Source organism: Bos grunniens, chromosome 6, assembly GCF_055505025.1.
Source record: "Bos grunniens cultivar Pamir isolate PY7600 chromosome 6, Bosgru_T2T1.0, whole genome shotgun sequence".
NCBI lineage: Eukaryota > Metazoa > Chordata > Mammalia > Artiodactyla > Bovidae > Bos > Bos grunniens.
Window position 1 is genome coordinate 34217403 of NC_141170.1, and position 24129 is coordinate 34241531.

The 24129-nt window shown below is 37.5% G+C and overlaps 1 protein-coding gene across 6 annotated transcripts in view; it reads left to right on the forward strand.

Moving 5' to 3' along the window:
* TMPRSS11A (transmembrane serine protease 11A) overlaps positions 1-24129 on the forward strand; it is a 63417-nt gene that overhangs the window by 13385 nt on the left and 25903 nt on the right. For 2 of the 6 annotated variants that reach the window (XM_086405575.1, XM_086405574.1), the window contains exons 3-5: positions 1595-1671; positions 20194-20261; positions 22199-22359. In XM_086405575.1, coding sequence (XP_086261701.1) covers positions 1595-1671; positions 20194-20261; positions 22199-22359 — 306 coding nt within the window. Of the gene's footprint in view, positions 1-1552; positions 1672-20193; positions 20262-22198; positions 22360-24129 lie in introns of all 6 variants that reach the window. The other 4 variants (XM_086405572.1, XM_086405573.1, XM_086405576.1 and 1 more) reach the window with 2 other exon arrangements.

Genomic DNA, 24129 nt, shown 5'->3' on the forward strand with positions numbered 1-24129 from the left:
AAATTTACCAATAATCATAATAAACTCTAATCATTTATGTATATGCAAGTGAAAATTTTTGATGAATTAGTGATTAAAATTGGATTTTTTACTCAGCATTTTATATTAGCATTTCTAGAGGAAAAAAAATACATGTCCAATGAGATAATGAATTTTGAAGTGATTAATAAACTACAAGTATGGTGTAATATGATTACTAATTTTTACAGAAAAAAATTTACCCTTTCAAAAAGAATATTCAGGGATTATTTTTCTATTACCTGATATATTTATAATTCCACAAAAATTCATTTCAGAATTCTCTTTATATTTCATTACTCGGCAGAATGCAAAACATTTTGGATAAATGCCCACAATGTCAATCTCACACAGATGTATGTGATAAAAACAACTAGTTTTTACTGGAATGGACTTATCTGTTGTCATCTTCCCCAGACTTGGTGGAACAGTGAAGATTCTTTTAGGAACTTTACAAGGCTTCTAAAAACATAGTTCTGGGCCCCATATAATATCTGTAGTTTACACCAATGGCAAAAGATTCTCAAGTCAGTTTATTTAACACATAGAAGCCCCTTTACTATGAGTATAATGTTCAGTTATAATATGGACCATATAGATTAGCTATTGGAGGGGCCAATAAAATTGCTACTGAGTCCAGAGATGTCCCTCTGAGACAGACCATCCTGAGGTTCCCTTTCTTAACTAGATCCATGGCTTCCTAAGGAGAGAGGTAGTTCTGTGGTTGCTCCATTCTCTATCTTTAACTCTGTAGATTTCTTGCCCACTAGTACCATACTCCTAAGATTATCACATTCCGCAGGAGTCTTCACCGCTCTGTTTTCTTACCTTTCCTGAGAGACAAGCAGAGATCTGATTGATTCATTCCTATTACACACTGTTCTCACCTCCAGCCTCAGACAATCTTTTCCTTGCCTTTTTTTTCACATCTTTCTTAGTGTCCCTGGTTCTTCCACTACAAATCAAAATTTACAAAAATACTTATTTACCTCTCCTTTCGGTAGGGTATAAGGTGGTATACATTTCACTCAGCAAGAAGCAATATAGTAATTAAATATGCCACCTCTAGAGCTACACTTGTCTGGGTTTAAACTTGGATAGCCACTCACTAGTTGTATAGCTCAGAGCAAGATATTCAATGTCTCATGCCTCACTTTCTTCATCTGTAAAATGAAGGTGATGCCAATCTTAGATTTGGTGATTGAACAACAACAACTATTATTAACATAGAGCATTAATCATTATTTTTATTGTATTTACTATTAAACTAAAGTATGATGTATGGCAAAACCAATACAATATTGTAAAGTAATTGGCCTCCAATTAAAATAAATAAATTTAAGTTAAAAAAATAAATAAATAAAACCAGTCCAAAAAAAAAAAAAGAAAGAAAGTCTGGACTAAAAGCTGCTGAAAAAAAAAAAATCTCAGATATATATTCAAGACTTCATATTGGCCCTATCATAGTTGAGCCTTAGATCCCAAAATCTTTCCTCAAAACCTCTTAATTTCATGACTTTTCTTTTCATCACAGACCAGAAAATGGAGTATTATCATGCCACTTTTAAAATTTCAGATCTACGAGGCAACGGTAATTCTAGACAAAACAGCCCATATCGGTTTATGGAATTACGGGAGATTAGTGAAAACCTGGTAAGTCAGATAAAATTCTATCACAAAATAATGCAGGTGGAAGGAATTTTTGTTAGCTGTTTCCCCTACTATTTCTTAAAACATGATTTTAAGACCACTTGCAGCATTATCATCTTGTAGATTCCAAGGCCCCACTCCAGACCCTCTGAGTCGGTGTCTGATAGGATGGATGGGTGGGGATAGGGGACTAAGGGGGTCTACAATCTGGCAAATTCGTGATTCTGATAAATCACTCTTTATAGAACTCAACCACCTCACTTAAAAGTGAGAGAACAGAAGCCAAGGTATCCCATTCCATCACTCCTCCATTCTACCACAATATTACCCAAATGAAAAGCTTAATCATACCAGAAGTGGTTATATGTAAAACCACATGCTTTTTTTAGACCACATTTAAAGATTTAAACTATTTTTTAAGAATGAAAAAAGGAAAGAGGATTATAAATGTTCATTTTATCTCATAAACATGCTAATTAAGATAGAAATCATAGACATATTGTGAAATACTGAAATGTAATGCCAACAACTTTGTTAAAATTGAAATACAGGACAGCCTTTACATCCCCCCAAAAGTAACCTCATTCGCGTAATAGCTCTGCTCATGATGTGTGTGAACCCTTACTCAAAAACTAAGGTCAAGTTAACTTCCTTGACAAGGAGCCACAGAGCATAGAGTTATTTTAAAAGAGTGGAAATGTCACGTATGTTGGTTTGTTTTAGTCAAAGAATCTTTTTTTATTCAAGATTTCCTTTCTTTCTCAAACCAATTTCATTTTTTTATATCACTATTTGATCTTTGTCCATGTGGATACCCAGTTGCAACATATTTACAGTAATATTACTGATGCAGTTTATAAGTTATATTTTCAATTCTCATTAAGTTATTCACATATGTTCTATCTTGCAGTCTCATTTCCCCAAATCAATAATTACATTTATAGACTGATATATACCCTCCATTCTTCTATATTCAGAGTACCTTAAAAATTAGCTTTAGCAATCATTTCCTGAGGAATGCCAGAAAAAACTTGGTTATATTACCCCAGTACCCCTTTTCTTCTTCTGACCCTGAGTGACTCCACAAAACCTCCTCAATGTGAAAGTACTAATAATTAATTAATCTTAGTTAAAAACACGCATAATTTCTTTGAACATTGAGAAATATTTATAATTTATCAGGAAAATTTTAAATTTATGTTTTACAGCCAACATTGTTGGTGTTGCTTTAGGCTGACATTGTTTCTACTGAAGTAAATGGAGAGGAATGCAGTAGATCTTTTCAAAGAAAGTGAAAGAAATGCACTTATAGAGGTTCATCTATAAGTGTTAGAAAGTGGACTTTGAAGCTTCAGTAAAGCATACATTTGTAGATGTGAAAGAACTTCAGATACAAATGTTAGGTGATAACACATTACCATCATGAGAGCATGCAAGTCCCTTATCTAGTTGTTTTTTTTTTTGTTTGTTTGCGTGTGTGTTCAGTCAAGTCTGACTCTGCAGCCCCATGGACTGTGGCCCTCCAGGTTCCTCTGTCCATGGGATTTTCCAGGCAAGCATTTCCTTCCCAGGTGATCTTCCCGACCTCAAGGTTGAACTCACGTCTCCTGTATTAGGAAGCCCTCCTTCTCCAGTTGCTACTATTTATTTCTTCTCCTTTATTCTCATTCACCTCCCCCTGCAGGCAACCATAATATATTTCACATATATTCTTTTGTTTGTAATAGTTCTTACAAAAGTACAGTTTTTGTTTTGTGTATAGCTCATGTTCTTACTTTATTCTTTGTGTTATAAATTCCTTGTTTTAGTCAGTTTGGACTGCTATTAAAAAGCACCATAGTTTGAGTGGCTTACAAACAACAGAAATTTATTTCTCACAGTAATGGAGGCTGTGAGAAGACTGAAGTCCGGACACTAACATGCTCAGGTACTGGAAAGGACTATCTTGCAGATTGCAGACTTCAGACTTCTTGGTATATCCTTACATGGTGGAGAGCAGGGAGGCTAGAGGTCTCTGGGATATCTTCTAAAAGGCACTAATCCAACTCATGACCTAATCACCTCCTAAAGGCCCCACGTCCTATGAAAGTGTTAGTTGCTCAGTCGTGTCCAACTCTATGTGACCCCATGAATTGTAGCCTACCAGGCTCCTCTGTTCATGGCATTCTCCAGACAAGAATGCTAGAGTGGGTTGCCATTCCCTTCTCCAGGGGATCTTCCTGACCCAGGGATCGAATCCTGGTTTTCTGCATTTCAGGCTGACTCTTTACTATCTGAATCACCAGAGAGAAAGCCATCTCCTGTACATGGTCTTTATTATGTTAAGTTCCCTCTATGCCCACTATCTGGAGAGGTTTTTTGTTTTTTGGTTTTTTTTAATATGCTATCTAGGTTGGTCATAGCTTTTCTTCCAAGGAACAAACATCTTTTAATTTCATGGCTGCATGAAATAATGGTGTATGATCCTTTTAATATATTCTTAGATTCAATTTGCTAGCATTTTGTTGAGGATTTCTGTATCTATATTCATCAGTGATGATAGTCTGTAATTTTTTTTTTTAATTTATCTTTGGTTCTAGTATCAGGATGATGCTAGTCTCAAAGAATGAGTTTGGGAGTATTCATTCCTCTGCAAATTTTGGAATAGTTTCAGAAGAATAAGTGTTAAATCTTCTCTAAACATTTGACAAAATTCAACAATAAAGTCATCTGGTCCTGGACTTTGTTTGTTGGGAGTTTTTTAATCATAGTTTCAATTTCAGTACTTGTGATTAGTCTGTTCATATTTTCTTTTTCTTTCTGGTTTAGTCTTATAAAGCTGTACCTTTCTCAGTATTTGTCCATTTCTTCTAGGTTGTCCATTTTATTGGCATATAGTTGCTTGTAGTAGTCTCTTTATGATCCTTTGTATTTCTGTGTCTGTGTAACTTCTTTTATATTTCTAGTTTTATTGATTTAAACCCTCTCCTTTTTTGTCTTGAAAAGTCTGGCTAAAGGTTATTCAGTTACTTCTGTCTTTTCAAAGGGCAAGCTTTTAGTTTCATTGATCTTTTCTGCTTTCTTCTTCTCTATTTATTTCTACTCTGATTTTTATGATTTCTTTCCTTCTACTGACTTTGGGTTTTGCTTATTCTTCTTTCTCCAGTTGCCTTGGTGTAGAGTTAGGTTGTTTGAGATTCTTATTTCCTGAGGTAATATTGTATTGAACTTCCCCAATATGTTTAGGAACATATTGTTTAGCCTCCATGTGTTTATAATATTTAGTTTTTTTCTTATGTGTATGCTAAGTCACTTCAGTCATGTCTGACTCTTTGCAACACTATGAACCATAGCCCACCAGACTCCTCTGTCCATGGGATTCTCCAGGCAAGAATACTGGAGTGGGTTGCCATGATCTATTTCTAATCTCATACTGTTGTGGTTGGAAATGATACTTGATGTGATTTCAATCTTCTTAAATTTACCAAAGCTTGCCTTGTGACCCAGCATGTGATTTATCCTGGAAAATGGTCCATGTGCACCTGAGAAGCATGTGTATTCTGCTGTTTTCAGACAGAATGCTCTATAAACATCATTTAAGTCCATTTGTCCTAATGCATCATTTAAGACCTGTGCTTCCTTATTGATTTTCAGCCTGGATGCTCTGTCCACTGATGTAAGTGGGGTATAAAAGTCCCCCACCATCATTGTGTTACTGTCAATCTTTAGATGTGGCTGGGGGCTCTGGAAAGCTTTAGGAAGCCCATCTATTGATGGATGGGGCTGTGATCCCACCCTGTTGGTTGTTTGGTCTGAAGTATTCCAGCACTGGAGTCTACAGGCTGTTGGGTGGGGCCAGGTCTCCATACAAAAATGGCCACCCCTGGAGCACACACCAAGGAATATTCCTTAGGGCCTCCATCATCAAAGTCCTTGCCCTGCCAGTGGGCCACACCTGATCCTTGGCTCCCCAGGAGACTCTGTAAGACTTGCAGGTAGATCTATGGGCTCCTATGGAGTCACTGCTTTGCTCTGGGTCCCAGTGCATATGAAAATTTGTGTGAACTGTCCCAGAGTAGAGTCTGTATTTCCTCAAGTCCTGCGGAGACCCTGCACTCAAGCCCTGCTGACCTTCAAAGACAAATGCTCTGGGGCCTCCCCCTCTCAATGCCAGAACCCCAGAGCCTAATGTGGGACTCAAAACTTTCACTCCTATTGGAGAACTTCTGCAATGTATTTATTTTTCAGTTTGTGAGAGGCCCACCGAGCCAGTATTGGGTTTGATTATTAGTAATTGTGCTCCTTCTAGCATCTCATGATATGCTTTCTTTGTCTTTGCATGTAGAATATTTTTTCTGATAGATTCTACTCTTTTTGTGGATGCCTATTCAGCAGTTAGTTGTGATTTTGGTGTTTTTGTGAGAGAAGGTGAACTCACATCATTCTATTCTGCCATCTTTTCTCCAATCTCACTTACTGGCCCCACCTTCTAAGACATTCACGTTGCGGGTTAGAACTTCAACATATAAATTGAAAAGTGAAAGTGAAGTCGCTCAGTCATGTCTGACTCTTTGCAACCCCATAGACTATACCTGCCAGGTTCCTCCATCCATGGGATTTTCCAGGCAAGATTACTGAAGTGGGTTGCCATTTCCTTCTCCAGGGGATCTTGCCAACCTAGGGATTGAACCCAGGTCTCCTGCATTGTAAGCAGAACTCTTTACCATCTGAGCCACAAGGGGGCTTCTATGAATTGGGCAGGAAGCAAATATTTGACCATTGCGTCTATTTTTATTTAATAATTTTTTACCCAGATCTGTTTTTTTAACTCTATCCATATTGATAAATGTACATTTAAATCATTTCTATTAACTCCTATATAATGAGTTATAGTGTATATCTTGGAGAAGAAAATGGTAATCCACTCCAGTATTTCGTCTGGTAAATCCCCATGGACAGAGGAGCCTGGCGGGCTACAGTCAATGGGATTGCAAAGAATCAGACATGACCTAGTGACTAAACAACAACACCAATAAAACCTTGTTTTCTTTGGAATCCGAACTCTATAATTACAGTCACTAAAATCCACAATGGAGGAAATGTGGGTTCGATCTTTGAGTCAGGAAGATCTTCTGAAGAAGGAAATGGCAACCTACTCCAGTACTCTTGACTGGGAAAAAATTCCATGGAGATTGAAGTCTGGTGGGCTACAGTCCATGGGGTTGCAAAAAGTCAGACATGACTTAGAAACTAAACAAGTGTATATCTGCAATACTGATCTCTTGTCTATCATCTCAAGAAAGACTGTACTAAACATGCTCCTACTTATCCTTTTATGGATCCATTCCAGTTCTTCTGGAAGCAGAATTACTGGCTCATTGGGTGTGCATACACTTAATCCAACTAATTGATGCTGGATTGCTCTTTAAAATGGCTGAATTAGTGTGCACTCCCATCTGTAGTGCATGAGGATTCCTATGTCCCCTTATCTTGGTCAACACTTGGTAACGTTTGGCTTTCTAATTACTACCAGTGTAATAGGCATTAAAAGTGTATATTATTCATAGTTTAATTTGCATTTTTCTATTGCATATTTCAATTGTGCATCACTGCCATATACTTGTCAGCTTTTCAGACTTCTGTTTCTAAAAACTGCCAGTTCTTCGAATTTGAATCAGTTCTAGTAAGGTGGATGAACCTAGAGCTAGTTATACAGAGTGAAGTTACTCAGAAAGAGACAAATATCATATATTAATACATATATTTGGCATCTAGAAAATGGCATGGATAAACCTATTCACAGGGCAGGAATAGAGACTCATATATAAAGAATAGACTTATGGACACAGCAGGGGAAGGAGAAGGTGGGATAAATTGAGAGAGTAGCATTGAAATACATACATTACCATGTGGAAAATAGATAGCTAATGGAAAGTTGCTAATGAGCAGGGAGCTAAGCCTGGTTCTCTGTGACAACATAGAGGGGTGGGTTATGGTGGGAGATGGGAGGGAGGTTCAAGAGGGAGAGGACATATGTATACCTATGGCTGATTCATGTTGATGTATGGCAGAAACCAAGAAAACATTGTAAAGCAAGTGTCCTCCAATTAAAAATACATTTTTAAAACTGTTCTTATTGTTTGCCTATTTTTCTATTATAGCTGTTTTATTAGATTATTAAAATCTTGCTTTGCAAGATTTTACGTTTTGTACATGGGAACAGTTTTTTGTAGTAGACATTGCACTTATCCATTCCATTTTTTATTAATTTGAGCCATACTGTCCTTCAGAAAACAGAAGTCCATATTTACCAGTTTTGTCTGCCCATAAGTTTTTAAAAGAATTTATTTCCTCTTTTTAAGTCATAAAATTATTTTACCATATTTTCATTCTATTAAACTTATACTTTTACCTTTAACAGAAGGTTTTTAAATGCATCTTAAGTCTACCTTTGAATGTGATGTTAGATAGGAACCCAGGTAGTGAGCTAGTTTTTCCAATGTAACTAACTAAACAATCTATGAAATATATGATTATTCAGCTCATGACAATTCTTAGCTCCTGAGTCTTACAGTAAAGGAAACACAATCCACCTCTTCAAACTCCTTTCCATCTCTTTGGAGTGATGACAGTAACACACATTAAACTGAACAGCATGACATGATATAATTAAGGACTAAATTGTACATTGAGGACAATAAGTGCAGAAGAACTTCAAAGAAGAGGATCAATTAGGGTTCACATGGTTAAGAAAGGCTGTGTATTATTTTAGCCCTGTTTAAGTTAGATGGTGTCCCTTTCTTTCCACTCCCCATGAATTTACCTTTAGGAGAATTCCAGGAAGTGTTCAGGCCCCATCCAGAGCCACCCCTGTGTATTGTTGCTAACTCCCAATGAATAAACCAGATTTTTCTCTCTGATCTATGTGAGTGCTAATTAGACAGCCAAGAAAGACAGGTTGTAGATCTTGTTCTTCCTCATATTTGGGGATTTACTGATTTGAATGGAAATGGAGATGCAAAACTGAAATGAGTTCATGCTCAGATTCTACTAAAATCCATTCCAGTTACTAGATAGCAGCAAGGACATATCTCATCTTTCATATTATTCTTCAGATAAGACTCCAGTAACCAGACACTATGATCTTCCCAAATAAGTAGGTCTTTTTCATTATTATTATAAATTTGAGTAGGATCACTGATTAAGGGAGCACTTCCTTTGAAGAAATATATTTCATAAATATTTTTAAAGTATAGCATCATTACAAATGTGAAAATCAAAAACTTGTAACATTCTAACAATAATATTAGTTAACATGTATTAAATGCCAAGCTCTCAATTAGCTTAGCACCTTAACCACTGTATCTGTATTATTTTAGTTAATCCTCAAAAACAAACTTATTAAGTAAGTACAATTATTATCACAGTTTTATAGATGAGGAAATCAAGGTATCAAAGTTAATTTACCCAAGATCATTCAGCTAGTAAGAAATGTAGTTAGGATTTGATATTACACTTTCTTAATAAATTTTTGTCATCTGTAAGAATCATCTGCATACTTTTATTTCGTATCTACCATCCCACAAAACACCAGAAATCAAGTAATTATCTGTGTTATATTTTTCTCTTTCAATTACCGTTGACCCTTGAACAACATGGGTTTGAACTGCACAGGCCCACTTATATGCAGATTTTTAAAATAAATACATGCTATAGTGCTGCATGATTAGTCCTTGGTTGAATTCACAGATGCAGAACCAGGGATACAGAGGACCAACTATGAGCTATATGCATATTTTTGCCCTAACTATGTGACCACCATCTGAATTGACAACGGTACTGGTTAGAAACTTTCTTAGGGTTGTCTCCAAAAAAAACAAATGACTCCTGTATCCAAAGTAGTTCTAAATTTTATCTTCTTTGTTCCCAGGAACACCAGAAACAGGACCTAAAATGATTCTCAAACTATCCTTGAGATTATGTGTCTAGAGTTGCAGAGACAAAGAACTTGGAAACAGAAAGTGATGTAAGGAGATAATATAGTTTAGGAACACTCTATAAAGGATTTGAAGAACCAGTGAGAGACTTGGCTCACTGAAGCAGGATGCTCTCCTCTTGAGAAAAGGCAACTGGGTCAAAGTAAAAAATTTCGCAAAGGTATTAGACTATCTAAAGTTTGGAGTTGCTTAAGGTAATAGGAGTAAGAGGCCCAATCCCTGGTGTAGGGCTATGGTCCTCTTCTGAAAGGAGTGATTGAACTTGAAAGTCTAGAGAAGAAAATAAGCAGCGAGTATTTAAAAACAAGAACAAGAACAACAACAAAAGCTTTGTGTTCAGAGGGTCAGAAAAATTGGATGAAGAATGTAACTGAATTCTTACTTGGGAGCTCAAACTCACATTCATTTTGTAATTGAAGATTAGGAATGACTAATAGAGGAAAAGTGTATCACAACCTCTGCCTTCAGTGTGTTTAATTTGAATTCTGAAAGAAAAAAGGTAATTGTATATTTCATGTCTGATCTTCAATAAAACATTGCAAAGGAGGCATTGTTATTCACACTTTATGATAAGAGAATTAAGCTCCTGAAGCTAAAGTCCATAGTTTGTAAATCATGTAGGTGAGATTTGGAGCATATAGGTTAACTCTAACATGTGCTCTGTCCAATAAATTTTTCTACTTGTCAGGAAGGGACTCAACTATAATAGAAAGTTCAATTCTACATCAGTTCTTCTCCCATTTAATTTTTAAATCCATATATATTATAAATCTACGTGTTGTATTAGATCACTTTTACTCAGCCAACACATTGGGATGACATTACTAATTATATAAAGATGTCTTCATCTTTAGTTTCTTCATTTTCTTGTATCAATTTTTTCAGCTTTCTTAAGATATAATTGACATATAACATTGTGTAAGTTTAAGTTGTGAAATTTGATGATATGATACACTTACATTGCAAAATGATTACCACTGTAACATCTCCATCATATCACATAATTATTTCCTTTTTTGGGTGAGAACATTTAAGATCTACTCTCTTAGCAGCTTTAGGATATATAACACAATGTTGTTAAGTATAATCACTACAATGTACATGAGATCCCAGAGCATATTCATTTTATAACCAGAAGTTTTCAATATTTCCATATTTTCCCCATCCTCTAGCCTTGGTAACTACCGTTCTGCTACCTGTTTCTTTGAGTTCAACTTTTTAGATTCCAGATGTAAGTAACATAGTAAAGTATTTGTCTTTGTTTGACTTATTTCACATAGCATAATGCCCTTAAAATCCATCCATGTTGTCATAAATGGCAGAATTTCATTCTTTCTCATGGCTATAGAGTGTACAGCTGACCTTTGAACAATGCAGGACTGATTTGCAAGGGCCCACTTATATGCAGATTTTTTTTCATTAGTAAATTCAGTAGGATTACATGATTCAACCATAGTTGGTGGAATCCATTGATGCAGAGCCATGATTAGAAAGAAAACATTTATATGGGAACTGTGGATATGTAGGGCGAACTATTTGTTTTATGGGGACTTTCAATTGCACAGAGGTTCAGCACCCCTAGCCCCAACATTTTTCAAGGGTCAACTATATCTTTAACCATTTATTTTTTCATGAACAGTTAGGCTGTTTCCATATCTTAGCTATTGTAAATAATGCTGTGAGAAACATGGGAGTGCAAATATCTCTTTGAGATCCTGTTTTAATTTCCTTTGAATGTATATCCAGAAGTTGATCCAACCAGCCCATCCTAAATGAGATCAGTCCTGAGTGTTCATTGGAAGGATTGATGTTAAAGCTGAAACTCCAATACTTTGGCCACCTGATGTGAAGAGGTGACTCATTGGAAAAGACCCTGATGCTAGGAAAGATTGAAGGCAGGAGGAGAAGGGGACAACAGAGGATGAGATAGTTGGATGGCATCAGCAACTCAGTGGACATGAGTTTGGGTAAACTCCAGGAGTTGGTGATGGACAGGGAGGCCTGGCATGCTGTGGTCCATGGGGTTGCAGAGTCAGACACGACTGAGTGACTGAACTGAACTGAACTGAGGATTGCTGGCTCATATGGTAGTTTATTTTTAATTTTTTGAGGAATGTCCATGCTTTTTTCCAGAGTGGCTATATCAATTTACATTCCCAAAAAGAGTATGTAAGGGTTCCTTTCACCAAAGTCTTGCAGTTTTAGTGTTAAGATCTTTCACCTCCTCGGTTAAATTTATCCCAAGGTATTTTATTGTTTTTGATGCTATTATGAATGAGACTGCTTTATTTATTCTACAGATATTTTGTTGTTAGTGTATAGAAACAAAACTGATTTCTATATGTGAATTCTATATGTTTTATTTCTCCATTGATATATATGCAACTTTGTGGAATTCACTGAGCAGTTCCAACAGCTTCTCAGTGGCATCTTTAAGATTTTCTATGTAAAATTATATTATCTGCAAATAAGGCAATTCTACTTCTTCTTTTCTGGTTTTTATGCTTTTGTTATTTTTCTTGCCTGTTTCCTCTGGCTAGAACTCCTAGTACCACAGTGAATAGGAGTAGTGAGAATGGGCACCATTCTTGTCTAGCTCCTGATCATAGAGGGAAAGTTTTCAGTCTTTTATGGTTGAGTTTGGTGTAAGCTGTGCCTTTGTCATATATGGCCTTTATTGTGTTATGTTCCTTCTACATGTGGTTTGTTTAGTGTTTTTATCTTAAAAGAACCTTGCATTTTTTCAAATGCTTTTTCTGCATCTACTGAGATGATCATATGATTTTCACCTTTCATCCTATTGATGTGTTATGTCACATTTATTGTTTTTTGCATATGTTGAACCAACCTTGCATCCCAAAGATTGTTGTTGTTAAGTCACTAAATCATGTCCAACCCTTTGTGACCCCATGGACTACAGTATGCCAGGCTTTCCTGTCTCTCACCATTTCCTAGAATTCATCCAAGTTCATGTCCATTGACTAGATGATGCTATGCAACCATCTCATCCTCTGCCACCCTCTTCTCCTTTTGCTCTCAATCTTTCCTAGCATCAGGGTCTTTTCCAATGAATCGGTTGCTCGCATCAGGTGGCCAAAGTACTAGAGCTTCAGCTTCACCATCAGTCCTTCCAATCAGTATTCAGGGTTGCTTTCCCTTAGGATTGACTGTTTAATCAATTTTTCTCAGAGATAAGTCTCACTTAATTATGGTGTATTATCCTGCCAATATGCTGTTGAATTTTGTTTAATACATCACTGAGAATTTTTGCACCAGGAATATTTGTAGTTTTCTTTTCTCGTAGTATCCTTACTGGCTTTGATACCAAGGTAAAGGCTGGCCACTCAATTTGAGTTTGGGAGTGTTCCTTCTTCTCTGATTTTTTGGAAGAGTTTGAGAAGGAATGTCATCAATTCTTATTTAAATGATTGGTAAAATTCACCAGTGAAACCATCAGGTCCTGGACTTTTCCTTTTGAAAAAGGCTTTTCCTTTTTTATTACTGCTTTATCTCCTTATTCATCATTGGTCTCAGATTTTTTATTTCTTCATGATTCAGTCTTCACTGTATTTTTCGAGAAATGTATCCATTTCTTCTAGATTATCCAATTTGCTGGTGTATAACTGTTCACAATGGAAAATTCTTAAAGAGATGGGAATACCAGACCACTTGACCTGCCTCCTGAGAAATCTGTATGCAGGTCAAGAAGCAACAGTTAGAACTGGATGTGGACCAACAGACTGGTTCCAAATAGGAAAAGGAGTATGTCAAGGCTGTATAGTGTCACCCTGCTTATTTAACTTGATACAGAGTACATCATACGAAATGCCAGGCTGGATGAAGCACAAGCTGGAATCAAGATTACTGGGAGAAATATCAATAACCTCAGTTATGCAGATGCACCACCGTTATGGCAGAAAGTGAAGAAGAACTAAATAGCCTCTTGATGAAAGTAACAGAGGAGAGTGAAAAGTTGGCTTAAAGCTCAACATTCAGAAAATGAAGATCATGGCATCTGGTCAGATCACTTCATGGCAAATAGATGGGGTAAAAATGGAAACAGTGACAGACTTTATTTTGGGGGGCTCCAAAATCACTGCAGATGGTGACTTCAGCCATGAAATTAAAAGACGCTTGCCCCTCGGAAGAAAAGCTATGACCAACCTAGATAGCATATTACAAAGCAGAGACATTACTTTGCCAACAAAGGTCCATCTAGTCAAAGCTATGGCTTTAGTAGTCATGTATGGATGTGAGAAATGGACTATAAAGAAAGCTGAGCACTGAAGAATTGATGCTTTTGAACTGTGGTGTTGGAGAAGACTCTTGAGAGTCCCTTGGACTGCAAGGAGATCCAACCAGTCCATCCTAAAGGAAATCAGTCCTGAATATTCATTGGAAGGACTGATGCTGAAGCTGAAACTCCAATACTTTGGCCACCTGATGCAAAGAACTGACTCACTGGAAAAGACCCTGATGCTGGGAAAGATTGAAGGTGGGAGGAGAAGGGGATGACAGTGGATGAGATGGTTGGATGGCATCACCGGCTCACTAGACATCAGTTTGAATAAGCTCCAGGAGTTGGTGATGGACAAGGAAGGCTGGTGTGCTGCAGTCTATGGAGTCACAAAGAGTCGGACACAACTGAATGGCTGAACTGAACTGAACTGTTCATAGTAGTCTTTATGATCCTTTGTATTTCTGTGTTATAACATCTACTCTTTCATTAGCTTTTCAATTTTTTTATCCTTTCAAAAACACAGCTTAGTTCTGCTGATCTTTTCTATTGTTTTTATGATCTTTATTTTATTTATTTCTGTTCTGATTTTTGATACTTCTTTCCTTCTGCTATCCTTGAGATTAATTTGTTCTTTTTCTAGTTCCTTGAGGGCTAAAGAGACAAGGAGACCAATAAGTCTCTAAAATCCTGTGAGCACCACCTGTGCTCAAGTTGGCCATGTTGCATATAGGCTTAAGATAATCATTCACCGTTCTTAAATCTTGGATTTTGAAAAAGTCTGGATTTTATATAGATAGTTTAGCAACCTTAAAGGATTTCAATAAGGACTATCAAGATTATCATCCTTATTTTTAAAGGGCAAAGAATATAGACTGCCTTTGGAGAGGGGTAATTATTACACATTGCTTGTACACTTCAGGAATCAAATTACTGAAAAAGTCAACTAGGAGAAAAAATTCCTCTCAAATATTCATGGGCAGTTTTATTTTTTCTCTAGAAGTATTGATCTCAATCTGGCTAAATCTCATTAAAAATGCTAATAAAAACTTCTTGGTAAATAAATGCAAGCAATATTGTTGTTTAGTTGCTAGGTCGTCTCTGACTCTTTTGTGACCCCATGGACTGTAGCCCACCAGGCTCCTTTGCCCATGGAATTTTCCAGGCAAGAATACTGGAGTGGGTTGCCATTTCCTTCTCCAGGGGATCTTTCCAACCCAGGGACTGAATCCGCAATTGAATCTACAGATTCACCTGCTTTGCAGGCAGATTCTTACCACTGAGCCACCAGGTTTGATCCAAATGCAAGGTAAATGCAAGGCTTTCTAATAAATTTTCACTTTCTTTTATTAATTCATTCAAAAAACCATGCTACATTCCTACATATTGTAGAGTATGAAAAGACTGATTGTCCCTATCCATAAGGAGTTTGCAGTTTAGTAGAGGTCTTCCCTTGTGGCTCAGCTAGTAAAAAATTTGCCTGCAAGCAGGAGACCTGGGTTTGATCCCTGGGTTGGGAAAATCTCCTGGATAAGGGAAAGCCTACCCACTCCAGTATTCTGGCCTGGAGAATTCCGTGCACTGTATAGTCCATGAGGTTGAAAGAGTTGGACACGACTGAGTGATTTTCACCTTCAGAGGAGATAATGTATTTGCGTAAGCAACTATATTAAAAGATATAAGAGGGATAAGAACAATTAAGAGAGAAAAAGGAAAGATTACTTTAAGGTTTAAGGAATTAACCCAAAGCAGGTCTTATCTGAAATAGACCTTGAAGGAGATTCAGAAAAGCAGAGCTAGCAGGATGAGAGAGAGAGCCACAGACCAAAGGAATAATCTGAGAAAGGCAAGCATACAGTGAAGCAAGAGCCATGCCTGAGAACAGTGCTCCCAAGCATGAAAGATAATGGTGGTGCTGATGGGTGGCAGGGGGGATCAATGCAGATGGTGAAAGCATCTAAAATGAAAGACAGGCTACATGTGTGAACAGAGTTAGTTTGGGAATGAGAGCTCAATGGCTGGGTGTGTCTATTTGTTTGAGTTGAAAGCCTCTCCCTAACTCTTTCATTAAACACACAACTAAACTTCAATTGCCCTCTTATAACTTAATCTCAGTTCAACTTCCAGTATTTCAAAATCAGCATACATAAACAGGTACTACCCTGAAAGAGGGTCTTTTGTTCAATGTTAGGAGACTAACTCCAATCACAAAACTGCAAATGCCCCCAAAAGGGAGAAAGATAGATTTATAAATCACTAAATCTATTAAATTATGCAAATAATAAATTTATAACAAGTTGGCACACAGCTTTAAAAAAAAGTGTCCTTTGAAACTTCTGAGAATTCAGAATTAGAATGCCAAAGTATTGGCAGATTATTTGATGAAAGAGGCCTTAATCTGCCAGGGAAACATTTTTAGGGGATCTCTAGAAAGCAGATTCATATATAAACTCTATTCAGCAATAAAGTTTACATTCATGTTTTCTCTGATTTCCCCTGTTTTAAATTCCTTTGGCGTAGGAACTTCTTAGCCAGTCTCTGTGCCCCAGTATTTCTCAAACTGTTTTCCTGGCTACATGGATCACCTTAAGATTTTGGGCTTCACACCAGACCAGGCTATATGGATCACATAAAATTCTGGGCTTCACCCCAGACCCAACCAATGAGACTTTACAGGGACAGGTCCTGGAATTTGAACTATAGAGAAGAAACTTCTATATTTCTGTGATTACAAAAGTTACTTCTACCTAGATTCTTCCTGTGTTATTCTTTTATTGCTTACCTTCCCAGACACCTGAACTATTCAAAGATGGAATGGATGCTGGGGATGGATGTTCTTCTCAGCAGGCGCTTTGCCAGATGAATGATGTCATCTGGAGTCAAAAACTTAATCCAATACTTTTACCGACAAGTCACAAACAGCCAAGGGATCTACTGTGGGTAGAATTTCAGAGGATAACTACAAACCAGACTTCTTTAAATGCCTAAAGAAATTTACTTTTATTCCTTTTAATATTGATCAATTTTCTCCCCTTTGTTTTTGGTTAGCCTTTTCTTTTCTTTTGTATTTCCCCCAGATATTGAGTAACAGGACTGGCTCTGAGTACCACAAATGAAATGATTAAAATAATATCGTTCTTACGAAAACATATCTTACCAAACAAGTTCATTTCTAACATATGAACCCCACATTTCTTCAGCCCATTTAAACTTTTCTTATTTAAAGTCAAATAAGTGTATATTCTGGATACAAGCAATTTCTCTGTTTTCTAAATACTGCCTTGGATAGAAAGTGTAAAAAATATATTACCAAATATATCTTTACAAGTTTTACACTTTAAGTCAATCAACTGTTTATGCTATAACTTATTGTCATATGTTCTTTGATAGAAATTCAAGTAAAATGTATATTATATGTAACAAGGAGGTTGTGTGATTGATAAGAGATGAATGTAAAGACAGAAACCTACATTTAAATCCCAGTTTATTAATCCACATGATGCTAGGGAAATTCACACAATGTCTCCAGGTGTCAGTTCTGTCTTCAAATGAAATAAGAATCAAAAAATTTCTTATTTCATAGTTATTATAAGGAGTAAAGAGTTGGCTTAAAGCTCAACATTCAGAAAACTAAGATCATGGCATCTGGTCCCATCGCTTCATGGGAAATAGATGGGGAAACAGTGTCAGACTTTATTTTGGGGGGCTCCAAAATCACTGCAGATGGTGACTGCAGCCATGAAATTAAAAGACGCTTACTCCTTGGAAGAAAAGTTATGACCAACCTAGATAGCATATTCAAAAGCAGAGACATTACTTTGCCAACAAAGGTCCGTCTAGTCAAGGCTATGGTTTTTCCAGTGGTCATGTATGGATGCGAGAGTTGGACTGTGAAGAAGGCTGAGCGCTGAAGAATTGATGCCTTTGAACTGTGGTGTTGAAGAAGACTCTTGAGAATCCCTTGGACTGCAAGGAGATCCAAACAGTCCATTCTAAAAGAGATCAGCCCTGGGTGTTCTTTGGAAGGAATGATGCTAAAGCTGAAACTCCAGTACTTTGGCCACCTCATGCGAAGAGTTGACTCATTGGAAAAGACTCTGATGCTGGGAGGGATTGGGGGCAGGGAGAAGGGGACAACAGAGGATGAAATGGCTGGATGGCATCACCGACTCGATGGATGTGAGTTTGAGTGAACTCCAGGAGTTGGTGATGGACAAGGAGGCCTGACGTGCTGCAACTCATGGGGTCACAAAGAGTCAGACACGACTGAGCGACTGAACTGAACTGAACTGACTGAAGGGAGATCATGTATATTTTGTTTCCTAATTAAGCTTTTTATGAATGCCTGATAGTGCTAAGAAAGTCATAACTTATTCCTTGATCTCTGAAACAGTCTTCTTTTTATTTTCATTGAGTTAAACTTTCCCTGTCTCCTCCTTAAGGATTTAGGATGTAGTTTTTTCACATTTGGCTCATCAATCAAATATGAAAATCAGTACCTGGATTCAGATGACACTGGTCACTAGGGGATACTGCAAGCCAAAATCTACATGTGATAAGTCACAGCATCATGGTGCCTTGTTGCTGTTGTTCAGTTGCTAAGTAGTGCCCTATTGTTTGTAACTCTATGGACTGTAGCACACCAGGCTCCTCTGTCCTCCACCAACTCCTAGAGTTTGCTGAAATTTATGTCCACTGAGTCAGCGATAGATCTAATCACTTCATCCTCTGCCGTCTCTTTCGTTTGCCTTCAATCTTGCCCAGCATCAGGGTCTTTTCCAATGACTCGGCACTTCATATCAAGTAGCCAAAGTATTGGAACTTCAGCTTCATCATTAGTCCTTCCAATGAATATTCAATGTTGATTTCCTTTAGGATTGTCTGGTTTGATCTCTGCAGTCCAAGGGACTCTCAAAAGTCTCCTGCAGCACCACCATTTGAAAGCATCAATTCTTTGGTGCTCAACCTTCATATGAACCAACTTTCACATCTGTTCACAAATACTAGAAAAACCATAGGTTTCACTGTACGGACCTTTGTCAGCAAAGTGATGTCGCTGCTTTTTAATACGCTGTCTGCGTTTGTCATGGCTTATCTTCCAAGGAGCAAACATCTTTTAATTTCATGGCTGCAGTCACAGTCTGCAGTGATTTTGGAGCCCAAGAAAATAAAATCTATCACTGCTTCCACTTTTTTCCCTTCTATTTGCCATGAAAGTGATGGAACTGGATGCAATGATCTTAGGTTTTTGAATGTTGAGTTTTAAGGGACATTTTTCACTCTCCTCTTTCACTCTCATCAAGAGACTCTTTAGTTCCTCTTCATTTTCTGCGATCAGAGTGATGTCACCTGCATATCTGAAAATGAACGTGAAAGTGAAGTTGCACAGTCGTGTCCAGCTCTTTGTGACCCCATGGACTGTAGCCAACCAGGCTCCTCCATCCATGGGATTTTCCAGACAAGAATACTGAAGTGGGTTGCCATTTCCTTCTTCAAGGTCTACTTCCCTGTTGACATAAACTGAATAACACAACTTTGACCTAAACCTGCAAGACCACCTTACTCTTTCTTCCCCCCTTGCCCACTCTAGGGCTCACAGTCAACAACAATTAAAAGATCGTTGCCTTTCCTAAATCTCTAATACTTCTTCCCTGTACTCACAATCCAAAGACCTGCAAAGAAATCTGAGACCTGCAATGCCAGGATGGGGGTTAACCTGATCCACCGACAGGCTACTATCAAAATGTACCCAGCATTTTATATGTGTTTAATCTTTACAATCCTATGAGTGAGCATATTAACATCTTTGTTTTAGATGTTAGGATACTGAGGCTCAAATTGGCTCAGTAACTTTCCCACAGTCACCCAGTTCAAGAGTAGCAGAAAAGGTTGGCTTCAAACCCAGTACTAAGCCAGGATTCTCTCCACCACCTCTCCAGGACTCCCTCGATATCCCATCTCTGCTCTGCATCTTTCTGCTTCACTTTCTATGGAATTTTAGGAACATAATGTCTACCCCAAACACCTGCATCAACATATTAGAGTCATCTGGGAGACTTTTACAACTACAAATGCCTAGGTTTCCTCAGGGTCATTTATAACCAAAACTCTGGCAGAGGCACCAGCATCTTTAAGTCTTTTTTCTTTTTTCTGCAAATGATTCTGTTGCACTGTTAGATTTGAGAACCAGTGGTTTAAATAATGATATTACTCATGTTAAACATTTTTACTTTGCTTTAACATTTAATCAGTGGTATGTTCTTATTATAAAATATCTTATTAACACATAGTTTCTCTTTATTGTCATAACAGGTGGATGAGACATTTATAGATTCGGCCTTGAACAAGCATTATATCAAGAACCAAGTAGTGAAACTGACGTACGTATGCTTGGGCAAAGGTGACTTCACAGTCTAGAATGACCAAAAGCACGAGAGACAGGAACCTTTATACACTGTTGCCTCTATGAGACTGGCTTTTGGCCAGGATTTCTTATTAATATGATTGCAACAACATTTACCATCATTTTATAAATGCAAAAACTGAGACTTTGGGAAGTTATGTGAAATGTTCAAAATTCCTCAAGTGACAGAACAGGATTCAAATCCTATCAAGTGATGGTAAGGCCTGAGACTACCAGAAACCAGGGCCTTGAGAAAACCCAGCAGCATGTCACTGCATGCACCAAATGGTATTCTTTCAATACATATGTCATTTCAAAAATATTAAGGAGCCAAAGTTGACTACAAAATGAGGTCACAAGTCTTTCCTGTATTGAACCCCTAGTGACAGGAGGCATGCCCAAACACAAAGAAATAAATTTGAAATAAATGTTGAAATAAATTTCCATTTGTGGAGATGGAGGAAGAGACTCATATAGTCTGAGAAATTACTCAGAGGTTTCAGTTGTCTTATTTGGAAAGTTCATAGCAGAACATGTATGTAACATACAAACATATGGGCCTGTGTGACTCATCTTCTTAAAAAAAATGAGAATATCCAGATGGATATATTTGAAGGAAATAATGATCAGTTTTATTACCTATAGGCTAATGCCCTATTGGCAGAATGACTCCAAGTTTCTTACACCTTTACCGAGTAACTAGTGACCTCCAGAAGGATTTTACAATATAAATTTGATACATTTTATGATATCTAGGAGAGGAAAAGCATGTTTTTGCTGAAACTTTCTAGATTTCATGCCCTCCATTTTCAAATTCTGACTTGCCATAACATCCTAGCAAAATTATCATAGCCTTATGCACTCTTTTGAATGTGTAGTCATTATCATTTTGTAAGTTTTTGTGTGGGTGCATTCCACCTAGTAAACCATGTTTTCCCTCTGATTTAAGAAGAGGGAATATTTGCCAATTTGACATAAAATTCTGATTATTTATATCTTCACATTCCAGAGCCTAAATGAACCACAGTATATAAAATCCCTTCAAATCGATACCATTTCCTCTTTTTTTAAAGTCAAGGGATTCAGGAAAATAGGGCTTTCATGCTTTTATAGCTTCGATCGTTTGAAGTGTAAAAATAAGAGATGTGGCAGATCAACATATAGGTTTCCATTTTTTAAAAGACCTTTAACTGTTTGATTTTCATATGTTAAGTATATATGAAAATTCAGCCCCTCAAGTGAAGGGGCTTAAATGTGTTTATATGGAAAAAGTTCAAGGAATTGGATATACTTAATTTGGAGAATACTCAGAGACCAAAAATATCACTGTCTTCAAATATTACACATGGAAGAGAGGACTGATGTTGTATGTATGTCCCAACTGGTAGACATAAGCCTACGGAATGGAAGCTTTAGGGAGATATGTTCAACTCCAAGTGAAGAACTCTCTTAAAATCAAAGCTGACCAAACAGAAATAGCCTCTTTATGGAAGTAAATTTCTCATTATTTTAATTACTTGCTGGGATGAGATGACTACTTATCATGGAAGCTTAGAGCTAACGAAGGTATCACATGAGTGATAGATCAAAGACACCACTGAAGTTTTTTCCAATATTCAGGGTTTATGATTTTGCTGACAACATTTTAGTGTCTGAGTCTTATACAAATGCTATAACAAGCCTTCAAATTAATGGCAAAATTCACTTAAAGCAAAAAAGAGAACATGAAGAGAGAATATATGAAACAATCTTGAGTCAGAGTGACATAAATGAGTAGCAATGTGAGATAATCAGCTGCTGACACTTTCAATTGAGGCATAATTCAAGGGAATAAAATACAGAAAAAAAAAAAAAGAGTGTAGGATAATACTGGATGTATTCTTTGAACAAGTACCTTTCTATTCTGTGTCACAGTCCAGAGGAAGATGGGACGACAGTAGATGTCATTATGGTATTCCAGTTCCCCTCTGCTGAGTCAAGTGCAGTGAGAAATAGGAAAATCCGCAGCATCTTAGATGAGAAGATAAGGAACACCAGAGCCTTGTCAATAAACACCTCATCAGTTGAAGTTAATGGTAAGTAGGTACCTTTCACGGAGAAGGCAATGGCACCCCACTCCAGTACTCTTGCCTGGAAAATTCCATGGATGGAGGGGCCTGGTGGGCTATAGTCCATGGGGTCGCTAGAGTTGGACATGACTGAGCGACTTCACTTTCACTTCTCACTTTCATGCATTGGAGAAGGAAATGGCAACCCACTCCAGTGTTCTTGCCTGGAGAATCCCAGGGAGTGGGGAGCCTGGTGGCTACCGTCTATGGGGTCACACAGAGTCGGACACGACTGAAGCGACTTAGCAGGTACCTTTCTACGTGATGTGAAGTTCTCTATTAAGTCCATTTTATGTCTAATCATAAATTTATTTACTATTATTTCCATTCCAAATAATAGCTAGAATTCAAATGAAAAAAAATTCAAGTTAAAAAAGTGACTTTTAAAGGTTTTATTGTTCTCTGATAAAAGCATATCTGAAATTAGTCAGGTGGCTTTTCCTGTAGTAATTGACTGGCACTCATCCTGAAATAAAAGCAAACCTTTACCACTAACAGAGTTCATCTGATCCAGTCACTGCCTCCATGACTAGCAATTGAAAACACCAAGTGTTGAGCAATGGCTGTTTTTCTGTTTCAGAAACATAAACCCAGTTGCTGCCCTTTAAAAAAAAGAATAGTTTCTGTGAATAGTGAAATTGTGAAGTTTGTGTTAACTTTTTTCCTGTGGGCATTTGGGAAAATGGTAAACTAACTTTGGAGCCAGTAAAGCCATCTTACAAGTAATGATTAAAAAAAATCACAAAACTAGAAATCATAGGAACCATTTTATCTTCATTGCTTCTTTAAAAGAAGTAACTTTTACCGAGGCCCTTCTCTACGCCTTTTACATGCAGCATTTAACATCTTTATTCTTATGAATTAGGCAAATTCATCTTTAGAGATGTGAGAGAGGGGCTTTAGACCTTCTATCTATAGTGAAAGGACTCTGGTAACTAAAAAGGGCAAAGATTTAGTTAAGGACTCCAGTAATTAAAAAGGGCAGAGATTCAAGTCTATTGATAGATTGCTAATTTCTTGAGAAGCTTTATGCAGAAAAAAAAAAAGTGTTCTTTGGTCAAACACTTTTTAGAAATGCAGTCTACAATATTGATCTCTTAGAAATTCACCCCGTATATTAGCATACCAAAAACTCTCAGGAGTCCAGCCAGACAGAAACCTGTTTGAAAGCGAAAGTGAAAGTCACTCAGTCCTGTCCGAGTCTTTGCGACCCCGTGGACTATAGTCTGCCATGCTCCTCTGTCCATGGAATTCTCCAGGCAAGTATACTGGAGTAGGTTGCTGTTTCCTTCTTCAGGGGATCTTCCCAACCCAGGGATTGAACCCAGGTCTCCTGTATCACAGATGGGTTCTTCACCATCTAAGCCACTAGTGAAACCTGAAAACCTGTTTACCCCTGTTCATTAAGCTGCTTCGACAAGTATCTATTCCTGAAAGACAAGTACAGATTTCCCCTACACATTCCAGTGGACACCAGACTTAAGAGTCACAGAAGAGAATCAGAGTAAGTGTGATTCATATCAGACATGAAACAGAAAGCCCTGCCCTTTCAAGGGTCTGGCTGACTCTTTAGGAGGAAACCTGACCAGGAAATAAAATCTGTGGGAATGGGATGGGCAGGGATTTGCTGATGAGACAGAGTCAGTTAGTCAGGAAATGAACCCGGGGACCTCTCCCAACCCAGAAGGGAAGAACCTCTCAAGGGCTTAATCCACCTTCTTTGTTTTCTCCTTTGTG